Genomic DNA, 20276 nt, shown 5'->3' with positions numbered 1-20276 from the left:
TCATGTACATTTTCTTACCAGGTCAAAAAAAGCCATCTTCTATCTACTCATAGAAATTATAAATGTGTTAATATCTGCACATTTTTCTTTGTAGGCCCCGATTATTCCTCGTCAGTATGGTTACCTGGTAGTGAGTCATTGTGGCAGGCCACAGCAGTTCCATCCAGCCATCGGAGTAACCACATCAGGAGACACAGTATAGCTTCTGACAGTGGTGACACTGGCATTGGAACCTCCTGTTCTGACAGCGTGGAAGGTGAGCTAAAATTCTTCGTTTTCGGACATGACTATTCGGAGAATGATTGAATTGAGAATATTCAAGGGATATGTTTTATTTTTTCAAACTAAGAAATTTAAAAGTAGTGTTTGATTATTTAATGATGCTCAGTGTTGTTATATATCAAGTGAAACTGTCCCTCTGATCATATTAGTTTTACTTTCATTCACTTTTTCAACTCAATTTTAAATTTTGAATAAATTATAGGTTCAAATGTAATTTTAAAAAATAATAGAGATTCTGTGCACACCCCTTACGGTTATATCTTACAAACCTACGGTACAGTGTCACAACCAGGATATTAACATTGATATAGTCAAAATAAAAAACATTTCTTTCACCAGAGAATAGCTCATGTTGCTTGTACCCACTTTCCCTTCCTCCTTAACTTCTGGAAACCATATATCCCAATCTATAATTTTTTTAAATTTTGTTTTAAATTTTTCTTAAGTAATAAGTGGGGAGACAGAGAGACAGACTCCTGCATGTGCCCCAACCAAGATCCACCCAGCAAGCCTCCTATGGGGTGATGCTCTGCCCATCTGGGGCCTTTGCTCTGTTGCTCCGCAACTGAGCTATTTTAGTGTCTGAGGTGAGGCAATGGAGCCATCTCAGCATCCTGGGCCAACTTGCTCCAACTGAGGCATTGCTGTGGAAGGGGAAGAGAGAGAGGGAAAAGTGGAAGGTGAGCGGTGGAGAAGCAATTGGTCACTTCTCCTGTGTGCCCTGACTAGGGATTGAACTCGCGACTTCCACATGCTGGGCCGATGTTCTGCTGCTGAACCAGCTGACCAGGGTGAACCAACCTCCATTTCTATAATTTTGTCATTTTAAGAGTACTGGATAAGTGCAATTATACAGTGCATAGCCCTTTGGAATTAGGTTTTTTCACTGGAGTTTCATCCAGGTTGCTGTGCCTATCAACAATTTATTCCTTTTATTGCTGAGTAGTATGTATACAGCAATGGTGGTATTATATAGACCATCTTTTGCTTAACCATATACCCATTGAATGACATTGGATTGTTTCTAGTTTTTTTCTATTAGGGATAAAGCTGCTACAAGCAGTCATATACAGGTTTTTGTGTGTACTTATATCTTTATTTCTCTGTGGTAAATATCTATGCAATTACTGGTCATATGGTAATTACATGCTTAGTTTTTAAAGAAACTGTCACACAATTTTTCAGAGCGACATTTCTTTTTATATTAGTAATGGAAAGAAATGGATTAGTATGAGTAATCCAATTTTCTCTTTATCCATGCTAGCATTTTGTGGTTTTCAAATTTTAGGCTCATAGGAATGAAGCAATCTCTTACTGTGGTTTTAATTTCAATTCTTTGAAGATTAATAATGTTGAACATTTTTTCACATACTTATTTGCCATCTGTGTATTTTCTTTGGTGAAGTGTCTCTTCATGTCTTACTCATGTTCTAATTGGATTCTTTTTTTTTGCTGTTTGAAAGTTTATGTATTTTAGATATTGATCCTTTGTTGCCTCTGTGGCTTGCAAATATTTTCTTCCACTCGGTAGCTTGTCTTTTCATCCTCTCACAGTGTCTTTTGCAGAGCAAAAGTTTTAAATTTGATGAAGTCAAGTGTTTGAAATTTTTCCTATATGGATTGTGCATTGGGGTCAAGTCTAAGAAATCATTGCCTAGACCCAGATTTTGAAGTTACTTTTATTTTTCCTAGAAGTTTTATCACTTTATGTTTTCCATTTAAGTCCATGATTCATTTTGAGTTAATTTTTTATGGCGTGTGTGTTTCGATATCCCTAAGACTACTTTTAGGTTCAGTGATTTCTTAGAAGGAATCTTCTTGCCTTTTTCCTGGTTTTACAGATAAAACATTTATTCATTCTACTGTTAAGTAGTTGTATAATAGCTCTTAGCTGTATTTTATAGATGCCATTTATCAGTTGGAGGGAGGAAGTTCCTCTCTACTCTTACTTTGCTGAGAGAATTTAAAATAATGAATGTTTATTGGATTTTGCAAATACTTGTTCTGTATCAATTGATATATGATATTCTTTTTTTTTTTTTTTTTTTTTTTTTTTACAGAGAGAGAGTCAGAGAGAGGGATAGATAGGGACAGACAGACAGGAATGGAGAGAGATGAGAAGCATCAATCATCAGTTTCTTGTTGTGGCACTTTAGTTGTTCATTGATTGCTTTCTCATATGTGCCTTGATCGTAGGGCTACAGCAGACCGAGTGACCCCTTGCTCGAGCCAGCGACCTTGGGTCCAAGCTGGTGAGCCTTGCTCAAACCAGATGAGCCCATGCTCAAGCTGGCGACCTTGGAGTCTCGAACCTGGGTCCTCGGCATCCCAGTCTGATGCTCTATCCACTGTGCCACCACCTGGTCAGGTGATATATGATATTCTTCTTTAGCTTGTTCACATGGTAGTAAATTTCATTGCTTGACTTTTCAGATATTGAGCCAGCATTCAGCTCTATTTGGTCATAATGTATAATTCATTCAGAGACAGAGAAACAGAGAGAGGGACAGACAGACAGGAAGAGAGAGAGATGAGAAGCATCAGTTCTTCATTGTGGCTCCTTATTTGTTCATTGATTGCTTTCTTCTATGTGCCTTAACTGGGAGGCTACAGCAGAGTGAGTGGCCCCTTGCTAAAGCCAGTGATCTTTGGGCTCAAGCCAACAACGATGGGGTCATGTCTATGATCCCATTCTCAAGCCAGTGACCCTGCGCTGAAGCTGGTGAGCCTGTGCTCAAGCCGGTGACTTCGGGGTTTCAAACCTGGGTCCTCTGCATCTCAGTCTGATGCTCTATCCACTGCGCCACTGCTTGGTCAAGTAGTGAAAATGTATAATTCTTTTTACAAATTGCTGAATACTTAATATTCAGCAGAATATGCGTGTTAATATTTTATTTAGGGATTTGTGTGTGTGTGTATGTGTGTGTGTGTGTATCCATAGGGATATTGGTTTGTACTTTTTTTTGGAAGGGGTTAGTGTCTTGTCTTATTTTGATATCAGGATAATATTAGCCTTATAAATGCATTGGGAAGAGATTGTGTAGAATAGTGTTAATTCTTCCCCAGTGTTTGGTAGAATTCTTTAGTGAAATCATCTGGGCCTAGAGATTTCTTCTTTCATAGTTTTAAAAATAATTCAATATCCTTAATAGTTATTAGGGGTATTCAAACAATCTCTTTGAAGTTGGACAAGTGGTAGTTTTTGGGGGGTAATAAGGGAAGTAGTCTACTTTGTCTAGGTTGTCAACTTTGTGTGTGTAGGGTTGTTTTTAGCATTATCTTAATCCAGCGGTTCTCAACCTGTGGGTCACAACCCTGGCGGGGTTCCAATGACCAAAACACAGGGGTTGCCTAAAGCCATCGGAAATTCATATTTTATTTAAAAAATGTATTGTATAATAAGTATGTATTTTCCGATGGCTTTAGGCAACCCCTGTGTTTTGGTCGTTCAACCCCCGCCGGGGTTCGCGACCCAGAGGTTGAGAACCGCTGCCTTAATCCTTTCATGTCTGCAGCCTCTGAAGTGAAATCCTGTTTCATATCTGATATTGGTCATTTATATCATCTTTCATTTTTTGTTTTTCTTGTCTTGGTAGCAGTTTGTCAGTTTTATTGATCTTTGCAGAGAATCAGATCTTTGTTTTATTCATTTTCTCTTTCTGATTTTTTTTATTTTTTAATTTATTTTTATTTTTCTGAAGTTGGAAATGGGGAGGCATGCCCACCAGGGGGCGATGCTCTGCCCATCTGGGGCGTTGCTCTGTTGCAACCAGAGCCATTCTAGCACCTGAGGCAGAGGCCATGGAACCATCCCCCAGCGCCCGGGCCAACTTTGCTCCAATGGAGCCTTGGCTGCCGGAGGGGAAGAGAGAGACAGAGAGGAAGAAGAGTGGGAGGGGTGGAGAAGGAGGGGATGGGCGCTTTTCCTGTATGCCCTGAACCGGGGATTCCTGTATGCCAGGCCGACGCTCTACCATTGAGCCAACCGGCCAGGGCTTCTTTTTTTCTGATTTTGATTTCAATAATTTCTGCTCTTTATTATATCCTTTCTACTTTTGATTTATTTTGCTCTTTTTCTAAATTTGTAACATAGGAGATTATTGATTTGATATGAACTCTTTTTCTTTTGAGATTAAATTTCTCAGCACTGCTATAGCTCTGTTCCACAACTTTTAATATTTTGTATTTTCATTTTCATTCAATTCATTGTATTTTCTTTTTTTTTTTTTATAAATAATTTTATTTTTTTAATGGGGTGACATCAATAAATCAGGATACATATATTCAAAGGTAACAAGACCAGGGTATCTTGTCGTTCAATTATGATGCATACCCGTCACCCAAAGTCAGATTGTCCTCTGTCACCTTCTATCTTGTTTTCTTTGTGCCCCTCCCCCTCCCCCTTTCCCTCTCCCATTCCCCCCTCCCCCCCGTAACCACCACACTCTTATCAATGTCTCTTAGTTTCACTTTTATGTCCCACCTACGTATGGAATAATGCAGTTCCTGTTTTTTTCTGATTTACTTATTTCGCTTCGTATCATGTTATCTAGATCCCACCATTTTGCTGTAAACGTTCCGATGTCATCATTTCTTATGGCTGAGTAGTATTCCATAGTGTATATGTGCCACATCTTCTTTATCCAGTCATCTATTGACGGGCTTTTTGGTTGTTTCCATGTCCTGGCCACTGTGAACAATGCTGCAATAAACATGGGGCTGCATGTGTCTTTACGTATCAATGTTTCTGAGTTTTTGGGGTATATACCCAGTAGAGGGATTGCTGGGTCATAAGGTAGTTCTATTTTCAGTTTTTTGAGGAACCACCATACTTTCTTCCATAATGGTTGTAAAATTAATAGAACAAGGAGCTGGTTCTTTGAAAAGATCAATAAAATTGACAAACCCTTGGCAAGACTTACCAAGGAAAAAAGAGAAAGAACTCATATAAACAAAATCCAAAATGAAAGAGGAGAAATCACCACGGACACTGTAGATATACAAAGAATTATTGTAGAATACTATGAAAAACTTTATGCCACTAAATTCAACAACCTAGAAGAAATGGATAAATTCCTAGAACAATACAACCTTCCTAGACTGAGTCATTGTATTTTCTTAATTTACCTTGAGACTTCTTCTTTGATCCCAAAGTTATTAAGTAATGCTTTGTTTAGTTTTGAAGTGTTTGGAGATTTTCCTGTTGTCTGTTACTTCAAGTTTGAGTTCATTGTGATTAGAAACACAGTCTGTGATTTCAATTCTTTTACATTTGTTGAGGTTTGATTTTGGTCTCAGCATGTGGTCTATTTGCTATATGTTTTGTGGACACTTGAAAAGAATTTGTATTTTGTCAGATCTTTTGTTCTATAAATGTCAATTAGATCCCATTTGTTGATGGTGGTGTTTAGTTTTTCTATATTTTTGATAACTTTTGACTATTTTTCCAATCAGCTGTTGAGAGAGGAGTTTATAAAAGTTCCAACTATAATTGGGATTTGTACATTTTTTTTTCTTTTTAGTTCTATTATATAGTTTTGATTCATAAATTATGTAGATCTGTTGCTTGGTACATACACATTTAGGATTGCTATGTGGTGGATTAGCTTTTATTTTATTATATAATGTCTCCTGTCTCTGTTAATTTTCTTTGTACTGAAGTCTATTTTTATAGTCATATGTGCTTTTTTTGATTAATGTTTAAATGGTATATGTTTTCTATTCTTTTACTTTCCACTTGTTTGTATCATTATGCTTGAAGTAAATTACTTTTAACAGATACACTTGGACCATGGTTTTTAAATCAACTCTGCCAGTCTATTTTTTAATTGGTATATTTAGACCATTTATATTTAATGTAATTATTAATGTATTCATGTTTAAGTATTCTGTTTGCTTGCTTTATTTCTGTTTTTATTTTCCTGTTTTTCTGTAGGTTACTTGGACATTTTTGTAAGTCTACTTGGATTTATCTGTAGTTTTTAAAGTGTACCTCTGTATAATGTTTCTATTGGTTGTTCTAAGTATGACATTATAAATTACTTTATATTATATATAGTATATATGTAATATACATAATTTATATGAATATAACTTATTTTAATAGTTTGGAGTATAAGAACCTTACCTTCTTTTATACCATTGTACCCTCCTCCATTTATAGCAAAATTGTTTCAAATATTTTTATAAATATATTTATACCGATGTCACACAGTGTTACAATTTTTATTTCAACTGTCCAACAATTAAAGAAACTCAAGAGGAGACAGCATATTGGATTTATTGATATTTTTACATACTGTCTTCTTTTTTTCCTTGTGATATTTCAAGTTTACTTATTCTTTTAGAGAACTTCCTTAGCCATTGTTTTCAGGATACACTTGCTGGTGACAAATTATCTTAGTTTTTTTTTTAATGAGAACATCTTGATTCTCCTTCATTCCTGAATCATTGGATATATAATTTTAGTTTGACATTTTTTTTTTTTCTTTCAGGACTTGAAAAGTATTATGCCACTTCTTTTAGGCTTCCATGGTTTCTTATACTCTTTTATTTTTATTTTATTTATTCATTTTAGAGAGGAGAGAGAGAGGGAAAGAGAGAGACAGAGAGAGAGGAGAGAGAGACAGGGGGGAGGAGCTGGAAGCATCAACTCCCATATGTGCCTTGACCAGGCAAGCCCAGGGTTTTGAACCGGCAACCTCAGCATTTCCAGGTCGACGCTTTATCCACTGCGCCACCACAGGTCAGAGGCTTCCATGGTTTCTGATGACAGATCTGCAGTCCTTTTTTTTTTTTCTTCTAGCTACTTTAAAGACATGTAATTTGTTTTCAGTTTTCAGAAATTATATATCAGCTCACCAGGTAGATTTCTTTAGATTAATCCTGTTTGGGATTCATACAGTCTTTTGCCTTTACAAATTTGGGAAGTTTTTAGCCATTATTTTCTTTGAGTACTTTCTCAGTCTCTCCTTTCGTTCTAGGACTCTGATGGCACAAATTTGTAATTCTTTTCTTTTTGTACTACAGGTCTCTGATACTGTGTTTCTTTTTTTTTTTTCCTTCTATTTTTTGTTTATTGTTCATATTGGGTAACTTGGATTGCTCCAATTCACTGATATTTTTCTTTGGTTCACTCCCTTCTATTGTTGAGCCCATCCACTGAGCTTTTTATTTCTTTTTATTTAATTAAAATTTTTTATTTTTAATTTATTTTGTTGACTTGGTTCCAAGTGTCCCACTTAATATATTGATAACACCCTCTGCACATACACCACATTGTGCCCCCCAATGCCCCATGCAAAGTCTCTTTCCACCCCCATTTCATCCCCACTATCCCCTCTTCCCTCTGGCTATTGCTACCCTAGTGTCTGTATATATGTTATGTATGTATAATCTGGCTAAGCCCTTTACCTTCTGTGATCCCATGAGCTTTTTATTTCTAATATTGTATTTTTCAGTTCTAATATTTTAATTTTGGTTCTTTATATCTTCTGATTTTTTGCCAATGCTTACTCTTTTGTCATTTGTTTTAGGCATGTTTGTAATGGTTATTATTATATCAGTTTTTTGAAGAATCCTTAAAAATATTTGTCAGAGAATTCTAACAGTTCTCTTACATTGGTATTGGCATCTATTGAGTTTTTGTTTTTTAATTAAGTTTGAGAACTTAATGGTTCTTTGAATGACAAATGATTTTTTAGTTGATATTTGTGGAATTTTGTAATGTTACAAAATTCTGGATTTATTTTGTTTACTGAATAATAAATATTATTTATTTACATTTTTACATGTCTTATAAAGACAAGTTTATTTAATATACGTGTTGCGGTCCAGCCACTACAAGTATATACCGGAGTCCCGAACGGGAAAAGGTATGGAATTGAAATAAATGATAGACAGAGACTTTAAGATATATATATATAGATGGGTTCGGGAGGACACCACCGTGAACAGTCTCTACTGTTCCTCAGCTGTAAGGTAACTGCTCCCAAGAGCACATCCGCCCTTATTCATGGAAAAACATAGTCCATTAGCAGTTCAATTAAGTTTCCAAGGCAACTCAAAGACAACCCACACCATACCATTCAAATCCAACTTTACACTAATAAGAAATGAGCTTCCAGCCTCTTCTGGAGAACATGGGTGAGACAAATGAGAATCAGGTGTAGCTCTTTGTTAAGTAGGCAGTGAGGTGGGGGTTGGGCCCAGCACATCTATCCAGTGTGCAAAAATACCCTGTTTATTTATTCGGTCCCCAACATATAAGTAAACACAAAATTATTATACATGTTTGTTTATATATTTTAACCTTTTCTGTTAGCTGGTATACTTAGCTAGTGTTTTGTTAGCAAATGAAAGGGGCAGAGACACTGTTTCCTTACTGCTAGGTGGACTAGAAGTTCAGATTCTTCACTTGGCCTTGGTTGGTACCTGGAAGTTAGGAGGCAAGTACCTTGTTACTGCTGGTTGTGGGTGGAAGTTTAGGTTTTTCCTGTGATCACCACTGATACAACCTGAGTGTGTGTACATGGTTGACTTCACAGTGCCAAACAGAAATGAAAGTCCTATTTCCCTATTTGTCCTTCTTTGATACTAGCCTAGGGGGGCTATTAGGATATTTTGTTACAGATTGGTAAAGTTGGAAGTCTCGGCTCTTCTCTTGGCTTTTGTTGGCATGGGTGGAGATAGGGCTGCAGTTTTTTCTTTAATGGTTGGCTGGAGAAGAGCGGTTGCTATCTGAAAATTTTCTGTGGTGTTTGGCTTCCTCTTTCCTGGTCCATTGTTTAGGGAGAACAGGCTTTGTTTGGGACTTTTTTGGGCTGTGCCTTTTGTTTCATTTGTGTTGCTGATTTTTTTAGCTTCATTTCTAGGAGATATAATGCAAAAAGACAACCCAAGGAGTTTACCACTGTCTTATTCCTTGGGTCCTGAGGTTTCTAGCCAATTTGTTGCCTTCTTCCCAACTTTCAATGTCTTATGTTTGTTTTATATTATACTGTCCAGGGCTTTTAGTTGCTCTTGGTGGTATGGGTAGGGAAGTTGTTTTTAACATCTCAGTATAACATTTTTTTATGACTATTAACAAAATCTTATTTACTAGTATCTGTCATAACTTTGCTAGCAACTACGTGAAATACTAATTTCACTAAGGTGAAATTAAGAAGGTGAAATGGCCCTGGCCGGTTGGCTCAGCGGTAGAGCGTCGGCCTAGCGTGTGGAGGACCCGGGTTCGATTCCCGGCCAGGGCACACAGGAGAAGCACCCATTTGCTTCTCCACCCCTCCGCCGCGCTTTCCTCTCTGTCTCTCTCGTCCCCTCCTGCAGCCAAGGCTCCATTGGAGCAAAGATGGCCCGGGCGCTGGGGATGGCTCTGTGGCCTCTGCCCCAGGCGCTAGAGTGGCTCTGGTCGCAACATGGCGACGCCCAGGATGGGCAGAGCATCGCCCCCTGGTGGGCAGAGCGTCGCCCCTGGTGGGCGTGCCGGGTGGATCCCGGTCGGGCGCATGCGGGAGTCTGTCTGACTGTCTCTCCCTGTTTCCAGCTTCAGAAAAATGAAAAAAAAAAAAAAAATGAAAAAAAAAAAAAAAAAAGGTGAAATGACTATGCATAATTAAAACATTCAACTCAAGGAAAAGGAGGAAATATAGACAAGGTGATAAAGGAGCAAATAAATAGGTATGTGAATTGCAAAAAATAATCTAAGGCAAGTGTTCTTTTGTTAAATTGAAAGATGAAAAGAATTTAAACATGAAATACTTGTATTTTTTTCCCATTCTTTTTTTTTTTTTTTTTTTTTTTTTTGTATTTTTCTGAAGTTGATAATGGGGAGGCAGTCAGACAGACTCCTGCATGCACCTTACCGGGATCTACCCGGCATGCCCACCAGGGGGCGATGCTCTGCCCATCTGGGCCGTTGCTCTGTTGCAACCAGAGCCGTTCTAGCGCCTGAGGCAGAGGCCACAGAGCCATCCTCAGCGCCCAGGCCAACTTTACTCCAATGGAACCTTGGCTGCGAGAGGGGAAGAGAGAGGCAGAGAGGAAGGAGAGGGGGAGGGGTAGAGAAGCAGATGGGTGCTTCTCCTGTGTGCCCTGGCCGGGAATCAAACCTGGGACTCCTGTACGCTAGGCCGACACTCTACCAGTGAGTGTCGTATTTCTTTGTATTACTTGTATTTCTTTAACTCTTGTCTTTACCTTTTCTAAATTTAAAATTTTAAATCTTATTTTCACACTCTTAAGTTTTTGAATGGACACTCTTAAAATTATTGCTTTTATTGTAAATCTGTTTAAGTATTATCATTTATATTGGGCCATTGGAATAAAGTTGGTGTATTGACAGCCGTGTAGTGGAGTTCTTTACTTGATTGATCTGAAATATCATTTTAGTATTGTATTCTATGTGTATTACTATTAAAGTTGGTTTCAAAGTCCCTTAAGAGAAAGCTGATATACTAAAGAAAGAAGTTAATTTCAGAAAAGAAGTAAAAACTAAACCAAAAAATTTTAATTTTCCCTAAATGTAAAAATTTGTCATCTCTAAAAAAATTTATTTTAAGGGCATTGCTTTCAGTTAGAAGCTAGTGATATTTTTAAAGTATTAAAAAAAATTAAAGAATGGATGTTCTTTTTCAAGCTTTCAGGCACACTGATGGAATTTTTTTTAATGATAAGTAGAACTATAACTTTTATAGTTTTTGGTAATAGTCATAGTGTTAGCAGTATATGGATCTTTACAGATAATATAACTAATGAGACCATTATATAAGTGAGTAAACTATTTCCCAGAAGGTGAAATGACTATGCATAATAAGAGCTTAAGCTTTGTTTAAACCTTTTATCACTTAAATATCGGTGCAACCTTGAATAACTTTTCATTTCTTTGAGCCTCGGTTTTTTTAATCTCTGTATTGGAGATAATTCTTTTTTATGTATTATGAAGATTTAATAACATGATGTTTAATTTGCTTAGTGCATTTCTTTGCATTATCATTGCTTTAACAATGATTCTGGTCTTTCAATGATCTCTTACTTTTTTGATGTCTCTTTCTTCAAAGTTCTCCTTCCTAGGAAGTTTCCCCAGATAACTTGCTGAAACAGTGATACTGCTACTGCCACCCTCACAGTTTTATGTCTATATTCAGCTTTATTTCTGGTTTATTGTTTGTATCATGGAATAAGGACTGGTAGGTACTGGTATGTGTTTAGTTTTGTTCAGTGACACAATAAGTACAGATTTTCAGTTAGGTTCTTGTTTGTAGCTTGCATCTGTACCTGGTATTTCTGAGGTTACAGCCTCTTTGATTCTCCCCCAAACAGATGAACTCCCTGTGCTCCATTCCCAGTACTGTGTTATATGTTGTGTATTCTTCTGTCCTACTTCTTCATTTTCTAGCTTCTAGTATTTTGTATTAATTTCTTTTACTGATGATCCTATGTAGTTCATTGTCATGAATTTCTACCATATTACTTTCCTGTCAGTTCATTGGGCCCTGGGAGGGAGAGATTATAACTTTATGAACTCAGGCAATGATCTTTAACCAGAAATTCTGTCATAAATAAAAAATGAAAATAAAAAGAAACTAAAAAATATTATAAAACATTTCTTTAATGTCAACTGCTGTATGTATTTCTTCTACCATTTCCTCTGTAAAAAGATAAATGCACATTTAGAAAAGCATAAAGATAAACATAATTTTAAATTTATATTTCAAATATTAAATATATGGTCTTTGAAAATTTTCAACCTTTTAGAATTAAATAGAGAAGAAAGTAAAATGATTTCTTTTGTTGCAGTCAGAGCATACAGATGTTACTAGTGTGCTGTACATCTTCCAAATCTTTGCTGTGCATTTATTTGCATATGCATGGACTTTAAAATAAAACTGGGTTATCCCATGCATGTTTTGGGACTGACTGTCCTCTTTTTAGAAACTTTTCTATATAGGATTTCTTTAAAAAATGATTTTCAATTGGAAATGTCACATATGACCTAATTCATATCACCCGAGACTCCTAGAATTGGTCTGTTCTCCAAGGAGATCCAGCCATTGAAGTAAGCCTAGAACTGAGTTTAACCTCATGGGCATTTAAGAGTCAAGTAGCTTGTCACAGGTGCCGATGTTTTGGTGTATTGGAAGGAGCACACAGAGTGAGTAAAAAGCCCTTATGCCAGTTTACAACAGACGAACTAAACAAATTAGAATAAAACAAAAGCCTAGAATTTTTATTCTATATATAGCATTTCTCTTGCAAACATATCATCCTAAGTACTTTTAAAAACACATCCTATTTGGAAATTTAATCTATGATATAAAGACAGCATTTCAAAACAGTAGGGAAAGATTAAGCCTGAAAAAAATGGTATTTGATCTCAACCTTAAGCTATAAGAAAAGTAAATTTGAAATGGAGTAAAGAGCTAATGATTTATTTTAAAAATCATAGAAGTATTAAGATTTATTGAATTAATTTTATATTCTTAGGTTTAAAATATTCTTCTTAAGTAGATTATGAAACAGATTTGACTTAGTGATCTTGGGCTCCGAGTCAGCGACCTTAGGGCTCAAGCCAGTGACCGTGGGGTCATGGCTATGATCCCACGTTCAAGCCAGCAACCCCATGCTCAAGCTGGTGAGCCCACACTCAAGCTAGATGAGCTTGTGCTCAAACCAGTGGCCTTGGGGTTTTGAATGTAGGTCCTCAGCGTCCCAGGATGATGCTCTATCCACTGCACCACCATATGGTCAGGAGAAACAGATTTGACTTAGTAAAAATTCAAAATTTTTAAATATTGTTGGAAGATACTAAGAGGGACATACTGGGAATAAAAATTTGTAATAAAACTAATAAGGAAGTAATATTCATGTAATTTAAATAGTTCCTACCAATAAGAACAATGCCCTAAAATAGGTATTCATCTATATACTTGAAAATGTTTTATAATTGAAAATAATTTATAGATAAAACCTACAGATAATTCTTGGAAAAATACAAATGACTGGTAAACATTGAAAAGATAATCAAACCCAGTCATAGTGAAATGAAAATCTAGTGAGATGCTGCTTTTCCCCATTGAGATTGCCATATTTCCCCCTAAAATAGAATGTAGTATTCAGAGTCTGAGCAACGATGGGAAAAGTATATTACTGTAATCACTAGTCCATATATTCAGCTTTTATAGAAAGCAACTTGGCAATGATAACTAACAGCTATGTAGCTGTTACTATGTTCTAGGTGCTGTACACATGTTAACTCATTTAATCCTCACAATAGCCCTGTGATGGAAAAAGTGAAAAACCAAGAAGATAAATTAATTACCTATAAATGATATATATAAAGTCTATATATTCTTCATTCAGTATACACACAGGTGAACAGAGATACTATTTGCAAGAATATTCACTGTCAACACTGTTTAGTGAAAAATAAGAAAGAACTTTTAAATATCTATCAATAGGGAAATGGTTAAATAGTATTTTACCCCGTATCTAGTTAAAATAATGAAATAGCTATGTACTTACTGACCTAGAAAGAAATTCAAGAAAATTTCTACTTTAAGATACCAGATTGAGTGAATACACTCCTCTGATTTTGTTTCTTTCTGAAATTCTACTAAAACTCAGCAAAACAAACAAAACAAAACAGCCTATGATGACAGGGAGAACAAGAGAAAACAACTAACATTCTGGGAGCTATAAATCAGAACAAGAATTAAGAAATTTTCTTAGCTGATCCCAAAGAGCTGAATTCTAAATCAGCAACAGATAAATTCAGGAACAAGCAGTTAATAATTCTCAAAAAGGCTCAGTAACCTTTAGGCTTTCCACTGTGTATAGTAAGTATTTTTCCTCCTATTTTATTCTTTGAATACAAGTCAGAGGAGGAGGATTAAACTCCACCTCCTAGAAGGGGAAGTATCTGAATTTTTTATTTGGAATTATTCTTTAAGATGTTTTTATCCCTCCTATTCCATTAATTTACTTATTTAGTTATTTATATCTACATGGGTTAATGTATATACATGTTTATTTTTTAATTAAGCTTTAGACTTTATTCTAATTTCACCTATTTTTTTCATTGAAGTCCTCCTCTTCCTAGTTTCTACCCAGGATACTACATTACTTTTAGTTGTAATGTCTCATTAATATCCTCTAGTCTAACACAGTTTCTCACTCTTTTCCTTGTTTTCCATAACTGTAACAGTTTTGAGGAGAACTGTTTCGGCATTTTATAGAATTTTCCTCCTCATCTGTGTGATGTTTTATCTAATTAGACTTTTTGGGAAGAATACTAAAGAGATGAAAGTGCTATATATCAGTGGATACATGGTATTCATATGACATCACTGGTAACATCAACCTTGATCATGTTGGTTAGATGTGTTTGCTAGGTTTCACCTCTGTAAAACTGATTATTTTCTTTCCATACTCTGTTTTTTGGAAGCAAGTCACTAAGTCTAGCCCAAATTCAAAGTTGGAGTGGGGGTACTGAGTTCTGTATCCTGGGGTGAAAAAAATCTGCCTATTTTATTTGGAATTCTTTTTTAAGAAAGTGTCATCTCTTCTTTTTCATTTATTTATCTTTTAAGCATTTATTTATTTATTCAATTACTTATATCAGTATGAACTATGTATATTTCTTTTATCTTTTGAATTATGATTCAATGGTATTTATTTTGTTACTCAAATTATTCCAGCTTTGGCCACTGGGGACTCATTCAGGTGGGCTCCTGGGACACTTTTTGCCCCACTCCCATGCTTTTGTTTTATTTTGAGCACTCCTCTCTACTTCTTGTTTATGTCTATCTCAAGATTAACCTGTCCTAGCCTTAGAATCAGCCATTTCTCCAAAAAGCCCTGGTTCCTTTTATTGGAGAATGGTATTTAGAAACCAAGATCTGGGTACTGGGAATGCTTATTACTTTTGGAGTATCATTGCTTCTAGACCATCACAGAAGACAGAGCTTGGTTATGTAGGTATGTGTACTAGACTGTATATTCATAAGTATGTATAATTATTTCTATGTTTATTTATAAGTATCTGTATTAAGCTAAACATGAGTTCATACTGATGTCTTTGACTCTAATTCAGTATAGCAGAGATCATTTTAGCCTTTTTATCTTGCTTATCTATAAATTCGCTCTCTAACAATGAGATACCACCCACCATCTACCATCCATTTACTTATTTGTTAATTTGGGTCCAGCTGGGAATTTTCCGTCCTCAGTTCTGCCAGGGAGAGCCAGACAAGGATGCACTATATCTGGGCTGGGATGCTGCTTTTTCATAGGATGGACTAAAGAACTGAAAATACCACATCGAAACTATCACTATAATAGTGTCTTTTTTATAATCTCTAAAAGTCTTTGATCTTGTATATAATTATATAAATGCTCATCTTTTCTATTGCTATTTAGAAAACTGCCTTTTCTCTTATTTCTTTGAATTAATTTAAAACAAGTTTATTTGGGCCCTGGCCGATTAGCTCAGTTGGTTAAGAGCATCATCCTGAAACAACAGGCTTGCTGGTTGGATCCCCGGTGAGGGACACACAGGAAGCAGCCAATGAGTGTGTGATTGAGTGGAACAACAAATGAATGCTTCTCTCCCCCTCTTCTTTCTCTCCCTTCCTCTCTATGTCTCTCTGAAAATAAAAAAGAAATTAAGCCCTCACTGGGTAGCTTGGTCAGTTGGAACATCCTTTATATAGTGTCAAAGTTTGAAGACGGCAAATAGGGCTAGAGTTCTAGGAAAGCATACGGATTTTAAGAAAGGGTGGGTGAAAAGGAGATGGAGTAATAGGACTTTGGAAGATTGACAGTCAGTAACAGAAACTTGGGACTTCTGTGGAAAATGAATCAGAATAATGATTTTGATTACATTTATTGATTTGGATAAGTGATGTGCATGTACTGTATGGTTAAAATTATTTTAAAATGTTATTTGAATATAGGAAATAGTTATAGCAGGATTATTAAAAACCATTCATTTCGAAGAAAAGTTTGTTGCATAACACTTGATTCTATTATTATTATTTTTTTTTTTTACTTTTTTTTTTCTTTACAGAGACAGAGAGGGATAGACAGGGACAGACAGATAGGAACGGAGAGATGAGAAGCATCAATCATTAGTTTTTCGTTGCGCATTGCAACAACTTAGTTGTTCATTGATTGCTTTCTCATATGTGCCTTGACTGCGGGCCTTCAGCAGACTGAGTAACCTCTTGCTTGAGCCAGCGACCTTGGGCTCAAGCTGGTGAGCTTTTGCTCAGACCAGATGAGCCCGCGCTCAAGCTGGCAACCTTGGGGTTTCGAACCTGGGTCTTCCACATCCCAGTCTGACGCTCTATCCACTGCGCCACTGCCTGGTCAGGCAACACTTGATTCTAATCAGTATTATACTTTTCCTCAATTTATGTTTTTCTGAAGTTCTCATGAGATCCACTTTGTGGGAGATGTTTCATTGTTCTTTACCTTCTCTTTTCTTTAGTAAGTGTTCTGAGTCTTATAATTTATCATCTTTGTTTTTCATTGTGGGATTTTTTTTTTTTTTTTTTTTTATAAATTTTTATTAATGGTAATGGGATGACATTAATAAATCAGGGTACATATATTCAAAGAAAACATGTCTAGGTTATTTTGTCATCAAATTATGTTGCAAACCCCTCGCCCAAAGTCAGATTGTCCTCCGTCACCCTCCATCTAGTTCTCTGTGCCCCTCCCCCTCCCCCTAACTCTCTCCCTCCCTCCCTCCCATGTCCTCCCTCCCCCCCCACCCTTGGTAACCACCACACTCTTGTCCATGTCTCTTAGTCTCATTTTTATGTTCCACCAATGTATGGAATCATGTAGTTCTTGTTTTTTTCTGATTTACTTATTTCACTCCTTATAATGTTATCAAGATCCCACCATTTTGCTGTAAATGATCTGATGTCATCATTTCTTATGGCTGAGTAGTATTCCATAGTGTATATGTGCCACATCTTCTTTATCCAGTCTTCTTTTGAAGGGCTTTTTGGTTGTTTCCATGTCTTGGCCACTGTGAACAGTGCTGCAATGAACATGGGGCTACATGTGTCTTCACGTATCAATGTTTCTGAGGTTTTGGGGTATATACCCAGTAGAGGGATTGCTGGGTCATAAGGTAGTTCTATTTGCAGTTTTTTGAGGAACCACCATACTTTCCTCCATAATGGTTGTACTACTTTACAGTCCCACCAACAGTGAATGAGGGTTCCTTTTTCTCCACAGCCTCTCCAACATTTGCTATTACCCGTCTTGTTGATAATAGCTAATCTAACAGGAGTGAGGTGGTATCTCATTGTAGTTTTGATTTGCATTTCTCTAATAACTAATGAAGCTGAGCATCTTTTCATATATCTGTTGGCCATTTGTATCTCTTCCTGGGAGAAGTGTCTGTTCATGTCCTCTTCCCATTTTTTTATTGGATTGTTTGTTTGTTTGTTGTTGAGTTTTATGAGTTCTTTGTAAATTTTGGATATTAGGCCCTTATCTGAGCTGTCGTTTGAAAATATCAGTTCCCATATAGTTGGCTGTCTATTTTGATATCAGTTTCTCTTGCTGAGCAAAAACTTTTAATTCTGATGTAGTCCCATTCATTTATCTTTGCCTTCACTTCTCTTGCCATTGGAGTCAAGTTCATAAAATGTTCTTTAAAACCCAGGTCCATGATTTTAGTACCTATGTCTTCTTCTATGTACTTTATTGTTTCAGGTCTTATATTTAGGTCTTTGATCCATTTTGAATTAATTTTAGTACACGGGGACAGGCTGTAGTTGAGTTTCATTCTTTTGCATGTGGCTTTCCAGTTTTCCCAACACCATTTGTTGAAGAGGCTTTCTTTTCTCCATTGTGTGTTGTTGGCCCCTTTATCAAAGATTATTTGACCATATATATGTGGTTTTATTTCTGGGCTTTCTATTCTGTTCCATTGGTCTGAGTGTCTATTTTTCTGCCAATACCATGCTGTTTTGATTATCGTGGCCCTATAATATAGTTTAAAGTCAGGTATTGTAATGCCCCCAGCTTCATTCTTTTTCCTTAGGATTGTTTTGGCTATTCGGGGTTTTTTATAGTTCCATATAAATCTGATGATTTTTTGTTCCAGTTCTTTAAAAAATGTCATAGGGATTTTGATGGGAATTGCATTAAATTTGTATATTGCTTTGGGTAATATGGCCCTTTTGATTATATTTATTCTTCCTATCCAAGAACAAGGAATATTTTTCCATCTCATTGTATCTTTTTCGATTTCCCTTAACAATGCTTTGTAATTTTCATTATATAGGTCCTTTACGTTCTTTGTTATGTTTATTCCTAGGTATTTTATTTTTTTTGTTGCAATCGTGAAGGGGATTATTTTTTTGAGTTCGTTTTCTAATATTTCATTGTTGGCATATAGAAAGGCTATGGACTTTTGTATGTTAATTTTGTATCCTGCGACCTTACTGTATTGGTTTATTGTTTGTAATAATCTTTTTGTGGAGTCCTTCGGGTTTTCGATGTATAGGATCATATCATCAGCAAAAAGTGATAGCTTTACTTCTTCTTTTCCGATATGGATGCCTTTTATTTCTTTGTCTTGTCTGATTGCTCTGGCCAGAACTTCTAGCACCACGTTGAATAAGAGTGGAGAGAGTGGACAACCCTGTCTTGTTCCTGATTTAAGGTAGAAAGTCCTCAGTTTTATGCCGTTTAATAGGATGTTGGCTGATGGTTTATCATATATGGCCTTTATCATGTTGAGATATTTTCCTTTTATACCCATTTTGTTGAGAGTCTTAAACATAAAATTGTGTTGTATTTTATCAAAAGCCTTTTCTGCATCTATTGATAAGATCATGTGGTTTTTGTTCTTTGTTTTGTTGATATGGTGTATTACGTTAACCGTTTTGCGTATGTTGAACCATCCTTGAGATTCTCGGATGAATCCCACTTGATCATGATGTATTATTTTTTTAATATGTTGTTGTATTCGGTTTGCCAGTATTTTGTTTAGTATTTTAGCATCTGTATTCATTAGAGATATTGGTCTGTAGTTTTCTTTCTTTGTGCCATCCTTGCCAGGTTTTGGTATGAGGGTTATGTTGGCCTCATAAAATGTGTTTGGAAGTATTGCTTCTTCTTCAATTTTTTGGAAGACTTTGAGTAGAATAGGAACCAAGTCTTCTTTGAATGTTTGATAGAATTCACTAGTATAACTGTCTGGGCCTGGACTTTTATTTTTGGGGAGATTTTTAATAGTTTTTTCTATTTCCTCCCTGCTGATTGGTCTGTTTAGGCTTTCTGCTTCTTCATGACTCAGTCTAGGAAGGTTGTATTGTTCTAGGAATTTATCCATTTCTTCTAGATTGTTGTATTTGGTGGCATATAATTTTTCATAGTATTCTGCAATAATTCTTTGTATATCTATGATGTCTGTGGTGATCTCTCCTCTTTCATTTTGGATTTTATTTATTTGAGTCCTGTGTCTTTTTTCCTTGGTGAGTCTTGCCAAGGGTTTGTCAATTTTGTTGATCTTTTCAAAGAACCAGCTCCTTGTTTTATTGATTTTTTCTATAGTTTTTCTGTTCTCTATTTCATTTATTTCTGCTCTGATTTTTATTATCTACTTTCTTCGGCTGGTTTTGGGTTGTCTTTGTTCTTCTTTTTCTAGTTCCTTAAGGTGGGAAGTTAAGTGGTTTACTTCGGCTCTCTCTTGTTTGTTCATATAGGCCTGAAGTGATATGAACTTTCCTCTTACTACTGCTTTTGCTGCATCCCATAGATTCTGATATGTCGTATTTTCATTTTCATTTGTCTGTATATATCTTTTGATTTCTGCGCTTATTTCTTCTTTGACCCATTCATTTTTTAGAAGTATGTTGTTTAGTTTCCACATTTTTGTGGGTTTTTCCCCCTCTTTTTTGCAGTTGAATTCTAGTTTGAAGGCTTTATGATCAGAAAATATGCTTGGTACAATTTCAATTTTTCTA

At 36.0% G+C, this 20276-nt stretch overlaps 1 protein-coding gene across 1 annotated transcript in view; it reads left to right on the top strand.

Moving 5' to 3' along the window:
* Positions 1 to 20276, top strand: part of CEP85L (centrosomal protein 85 like) — a 154925-nt gene that overhangs the window by 27034 nt on the left and 107615 nt on the right. The window contains exon 2 of the mRNA XM_066247926.1: positions 95 to 256. Coding sequence (XP_066104023.1) covers positions 95 to 256 — 162 coding nt within the window. The remainder of the gene's footprint in view (positions 1 to 94; positions 257 to 20276) is intronic.

The sequence above is a fragment of the Saccopteryx bilineata genome, chromosome 12, assembly GCF_036850765.1.
Source record: "Saccopteryx bilineata isolate mSacBil1 chromosome 12, mSacBil1_pri_phased_curated, whole genome shotgun sequence".
Lineage (NCBI taxonomy): Eukaryota > Metazoa > Chordata > Mammalia > Chiroptera > Emballonuridae > Saccopteryx > Saccopteryx bilineata.
Note: the sequence above shows the minus strand (reverse complement) of the source record. Positions and strands in the feature narration are given on the sequence as shown.